Source organism: Terrapene carolina, unplaced genomic scaffold, assembly GCF_002925995.2.
Source record: "Terrapene carolina triunguis isolate 2854851 unplaced genomic scaffold, T_m_triunguis-2.0 Scaffold230, whole genome shotgun sequence".
NCBI classification, from domain to species: domain Eukaryota; kingdom Metazoa; phylum Chordata; order Testudines; family Emydidae; genus Terrapene; species Terrapene triunguis.
The window spans coordinates 230,970-236,847 of NW_020664581.1; the positions used below are offsets into that span (position 1 = coordinate 230,970).

Consider the following 5,878-nt stretch of genomic DNA (forward strand, 5'->3'; position numbering starts at 1 on the left):
GGTGCAGGAGGAGATGGGAGGGGTGCGGGCTTTGGCCAGGTGTCACTTACCTCGGGCGGCTCCCAGTTGGTGGTGCAGCGGGGCTAAGGCAGGCTCCCTGCCTGCCCTGGCCCCGTGCCGCTCCCAGAAGCGGCTGGCATGTCCCTGCAGACCCTGGGGGGGAGGATCAGGGGGCTCCGTGTGCTGCCTGTTCCCCGAGCGCCGACTCTACAGCTCCCATTGGCCAGGAACTGCAGCCAATGGGAGCTGTGGGCACGGAGCCTGCCTTAGCCCCACTGCACCACAGACTGGGAGCCGCCCGAAGTAAGCAGGACCAGGGTGCTCTGCGCACTGCCCCTTCCGCGCGCCGCTCCCGGAAGTGGCCAGCGTGTCCCTGCACTGCCCCTGCCTGTAGGCACCGCCCCTGCTTGCAGGCAGTGCCCCCGCAGCTCCCATTGGCTGCAGTTCCCAGCCAATGGGAGCTACAGAGTCGGCACTCGGGGCGCGGGCAGCGCGCAGAGCCCCCTGCCCCGCCGCAGGAATGTGCTGGCTGCTGCTGGGAGCGGCACACAGCCAGGGCAGGCTGGGACCCTGCCTTACCCCCGCTGCACTACCGGACTTTTAGCGGCCTAAAATCTCCTGGTTTGGCTTCAGTAGCCTCCGGGAGAGAGAGCCCGATTCTAGGAGACTCCCAGCGAAACTGGGAGGGTTGGCAACCCTAGTCACACTGCAATCCAAGACCCGCGGCACCAAGTCTCAGAGCGCGGGTCAGTTGACTCAAGTTAGCAGGGCTCAGGCAGTGGGCCTAAATATTGCAGAGTAGACATTCGGGCCTGGGCTGAAGCCTGAGCTCTGAGACCCACCCCCCTTGCTCAAGGCCGAACATATAAACTGCAATTTTTAGCCCCCCAGCCTGAGCCCCATGAGCCCGAGTCAGCTGACTTGGGCCAGCCATTGCTGTGCTGCAGGTTTTTGATTGCAGTGTAGACGTACCCTTAGAGACCAGAATGAGACCTAATGTGAGGCAGAGTACCCCAGCCCTGCTTCTGCCCTGTTCTTGTGCACTCCTCTGAGGCATCTGGTACCAGCCACTGACAGAACCTGATACCAAACTAGATGGTCCGTGGGTGTGATCCAGTCCGTCATTTCCTATGGTCCTATGCTGGGATGGGACACTGAGGAAGGGGAGGTGGGGGGAACCACTGGTGTGGGATGTAAGTGGAGAGGAAGGGAGACCTGTCAAGATGTGGCGGTGGCCTCTGCTGTACTCCCCGTGGGGTAATTTCCCCCCACCCCCCACCCTCCCCAAAGTGTCTTTGCCCCCAGGAGCAAATTGCATTGTGCCTCATTTTCCGCTTTCATTTTTGCAGAAGGTGACGATGAAATTTCCTTTGACCCCAATGACACCATCACTCACATCGAGATAGTAGACGAGGGCTGGTGGCGGGGGCACTGCCATGGCAGAGTTGGCCTCTTTCCAGCTAATTATGTGAAGCTACTTCAGTGAGACCTGCCATTGCCCGAACCCCTCTGCCTCTTACTGCTTCAGCGCTTTATGTGTAGCTAGGGCCGGGTTACAGTGAGCAGCTCGGCTCAGCCCAGCACGCCTGCGTGAGAGAGAAACTAACATGAAATGACAAATAGGATCCTGGGGGGCAGGCTGGCCCGTGGGGGGTGGGTGGGTGGGTAAATAATGGGGCATGGAGCCTTTCCCCTCTTGGAGGTGCTGGTTCCAATCCAGCCCCAGCGTGGGGGCACTGGCTGCCTCAGGGGAGTGGGGAATGGGATACGGGGCCTTTCCCTCTAGGTTCTCATTTAAGATCAACCCCTGGCTAGCAATCAGCAAAGTCTTCTGCATGCACTGGCCTCTCTTACCTGTGTGGCGGGCTTAGCCCAATTCCAGGTGCACCTGTATCTGTGTAACAGAAACCGTCCCATGGATGGCAGCCATCCCAAAGACCAAGAGCAGAATATGCCATGAGGAACGACGTACTCGTAACACTCCGAGGGGTTCAGCTCAGGCCAGGGTAAGGCACAATGGCAAGTAGGAGAGGGAGGCTTGAGATTTTGCTGCCTGGGGGTAAACAGGACTTCAGCCTCCAGGGTGGGGAACTGGGAACCTTTCACTTGCACTAATCTCACCAAGTTCTCCTGTGTTGAAAGTGTGATTTTGGCTGTAACATGCTGTTCCATTAAATGGGAGATGCCTGTGCAGAGGCAGACAATAAAGGAGAATCTTGCTAAGGCCTTAGACTTCCTGCCTTTTGTTCCTCTGTCCGGTGAAACTGTTGCTGGATACCGCGTCCAGTTCTGGGGTCAAGTCTTTGAAAAGGATATTGGAACCATTAGAAAGGGTTCAGAGAAGCACGAGCCGAGGTCTGGGAACAGGCCTTAGAGTGAGACACTAAAGGATGTTACCTAGTTAGTGTACCAAAAAAAGAAGGTTGAGAGGTGACTTGAGCATGAGCTAGAAGGTCTGATAGCAGAGAGCCGTTTAACGGAGCAGACACGGGCAGAACAAGAGCTAATGCACAGGGGTAATAGAACGTTTCTACTTGGAAAAGAAACTCTTTTTTTTGTTTAGAGTGAGTGTAATTAACCATTGGGACATGGGCCCAGGGATGTAGTAAATTGTCCATCAGTTGGAGTCTTTGAATCAAGCTTGGAGTCCTCTCTGAGTCAGTCTAGTTCAACCACAAGTTTTTGGGCTGGAGACAGGAATCACTGGGTGAAATTCTCTGGTCTGCATTAGGCAGGAGGTCAGACCAGGTAATTGGCTTTAAATCTGTGGATCTAGGGCCAGGTTACCTGCAGCCAGAGGTGGGGGGCGGAGTGGGGTGCCAATGGATGTGAACCCCATGTGCTGTTATTAGCAAGCTGCGCTGTAACAGCCCCCCATCTGAACTGTGTGTGTAACCCCAGCCTGGAGCTGGGGCAGCTCAGCGAGGACTGGCGCCTAAAACACAAGCACTACCCCCACCCAGCTCTCCAGCTTGCAGGAGTGGGGGCAAAGGGGCACAAGCTGCAGTATCCCTCAAGTGGGGGCCGCCTGCTACCTCAGTACACCTAGTCACCCCGAGGGCTGAGGTGTGGGTGGGGAAAGGGCTGTGGAGGGTGACCAGAGAGCAAGTGTGAAAAATCAGGATAGGGAGGGGGCAATAGGGTCCTATATAAGACAAAGCCCCTAATATCGGGATGGTGCTGATATTATCAGGACATCTGGTCACCCTAGGGCCATGGCCCCACCTACCCCCTCCCCAGCTCCTCGGCATAATTAGCATGTGTCGCTGACCCTTTTATGTACGCAGTGGGAGAGGGAGGTGCCTTGTGTCCCATTGGCAAGAGCCAGGGCTAATATGGCCCTTGGCACCAAGCCCTGAGCTCCTTACTCCCATTGGAAGCAATGTAAAACTGAGTCAGGGCCTAAGTCTAGCCTCCCAGAGCCCTTCCATCCCTGTGTCTCATCCTTCCAACCCCTTTGGAGCCCACCCACCAACCCCAGTGACCACAGCACATGCACCAGTTCTGGGAGCCTGTATTGGGATTTGTTACAGTACGTCTGCAGTGTGCCCACCCTGGGGTTGGCCTGTTACACAAGAGAGAGCTGGGTAACTCTCACAGCTTGCCCCAAGCCTAATGCACAACAGGGTGCAGGGAATGGATTGAACTGGAGTAGGGTAGGAGTAATGTGTGAGCCATTTCTTTTGATCGTATACAAGAGAAATCCAATACAAGCCTTTCTGTTAAAGAGCAAACAGACTCATGTAATATATGGAGATATACCTATCTCATAGAACTGGAAGGGACCCTGAAAGGTCGTCACATCCAGCCCCCTGCCTTCACTAGCAGGACCAAGTACTGATTTTGCCCCAGATCCCTAAGTGGCCCCCTCAAGGATTGAACTCACAACCCTGGGTTTAGCAGCCCAATACTCAAACCACTGCACACCAAGCACCATCCTGGCAGCTGCTGAGCCAGACCCACAATCCCCAGGCTAGGATTCACTAACTACTACTTTAGAGCCATTTAAATACCATCAGAGTAGTAATAACCCAACCCTGGGGCTGTTTAGTAACAGCTGAGCGGCTACGTCCCACAAAGCACAGCCCATGAATGACAGCTTCAGCAACAAGCAGCAGAGCCCTTGGCTATCAGCGCTCACTCCATCTGTGCCAGCACCTCTTAGCTGAGGGTCGCTGGGAGCTGCACAGATATGGACGACTCAAGCACCTTGGAGTAGCGTAAGGTCCCTGTTCGGTGTTGGGCACAGAGCCACATTGCTACCAGCACTCTTTACAGACACGGGAAGGCAATTGTGTGATTTATTTTGGAGCAGTTTCCCTGCAGTAATTTGTCCTGTCCCCTCTCCTCAGGAACGTCTGGACTCTTGGAAACATTTGCTATATATTTCTTGTGTTGTCTGCCTGGTGCCCCTGTCTGTCATGTTCCTGTACCAGGTACGGACGGGCTGCAGAGCTTCCATCTGCGCCAGAGGCACTCCAGATCTGCTCATCATGAGCTCAGTCAATGCAGTGACACGTTAGCTTAGAAAACATTTGACACAGGGTGTCACCTAGTGGCTGAATAGTGTAATACAGTTTAACGTTCCACTACCACTGCTCTAGAGGCTCTGGCGGGCAGGGCCCAGTGATGCGGGGGCACGTCTGTTCTTCTGGGGCAGGGGAGTGCGAATACATCCAGTCAAATGAGATCCATGAAAATTGCTGTAGATGCGGGGGAGGCGTCTGTAATCCAGCTGGTGCTAAGGGGCAAACCCCACCCCCAGGTTACATAAACATTCTTTCCAGAAGTGGCTAAGGGGTGCCCCCTGTTGGCAGCTAGCCAGATGGCGTCCCAGAGAGGAAGTGGTGTCGGGGCAGTGCTAGGAGTTGGGAGGTCTCTCATGGAAGAAGCTGCCCAGACTCAACTCCCCCAACCCCTTCATTCCTCTTCCAGCCTTGGGTGCCCTGTAGAGGGAAGCAACCTTCCAGCACCCATCTGCCGGGGAGGGGAAGGGAGCGATCGGTGACTCTGCCTCACCCGGCAGAAAGTGTGAAACAATCCTGCTGCCTTGCAATAGCCCAGCCCCTGCTGCACAGAATACCAACTTTTTAAACAATTATGTTTCTAGCTTTTATGGTTGTATGGAAACCAAATGAATGTGTTTATCCCCATCCCAAACTGCCTCCCCTGTGGCTCAGACACTCAGCTCCCACAATGTAGTTCTGCATTTTCAATACAAAACTCTGCAGTACCTTGAAATCTGAAAATTATGGAGCAGCCTAAAATAACCTGAATATTATGATAATCAATAGTGAGTGTGTGTGGGAGGAGAGGGGATTTTTGCTGAATGAATTATTTCACATGACAGCTTCTATTAATCTGATGCTACTCTAACGGTTCTGCATCCGTTTTGCAGAATCTAGGGGCTTTGTACAGGACTTAGGTCGAGCATGATGCAGAACAAACAGGCCTTGATTATCTGCAGGTCACACACTGCTTCTGCGCTGTGTGACTCCCTGAAACCACCTTCTGCTCTATCAGCCAGGCAGAGAAGCCTAGCGTTCTATTTCCAAACATGTGCAGCAGATTTGCACATGCAACATATGCAGTTGTGACTGCCCACATGCAGTTCGTGAGTTACTGTCTGTCTGTCAAGAGCTTTGAAGACTAGAAGTGCTAAAAATGGCTGTAATTGTTCGTTTTGAAATGCAGCCAGCGGCTAAGGCCGATACCACGAGTGCTGGCCATTTGTCTGTCTCCAATATCACGTGCCCTGCCGTCTGCAGCTGCGTGGTGTTTGCCCATGTCAGGATATTTTCATCTGCAGTGTAAGCGATTCTCTTGAGTTCCAATGCGATGCACATCTCAGAGTGGCAGGTCCAGCGGAGCAGTCTGG

The 5,878-nt window shown here is 53.9% G+C and overlaps 1 protein-coding gene across 1 annotated transcript in view; it reads left to right on the forward strand.

Moving 5' to 3' along the window:
- Window positions 1-1,641, forward strand: part of HCLS1 (hematopoietic cell-specific Lyn substrate 1) — a 48,187-nt gene extending 46,546 nt beyond the window's left edge. The window contains exon 12 of the mRNA XM_026656388.2: window positions 1,350-1,641. Within this exon, the coding sequence (XP_026512173.1) occupies window positions 1,350-1,486 (137 nt within the window). The 3' untranslated portion in view covers window positions 1,487-1,641. The remainder of the gene's footprint in view (window positions 1-1,349) is intronic.
- The last annotated feature ends 4,237 nt before the right edge of the window (window positions 1,642-5,878 follow it).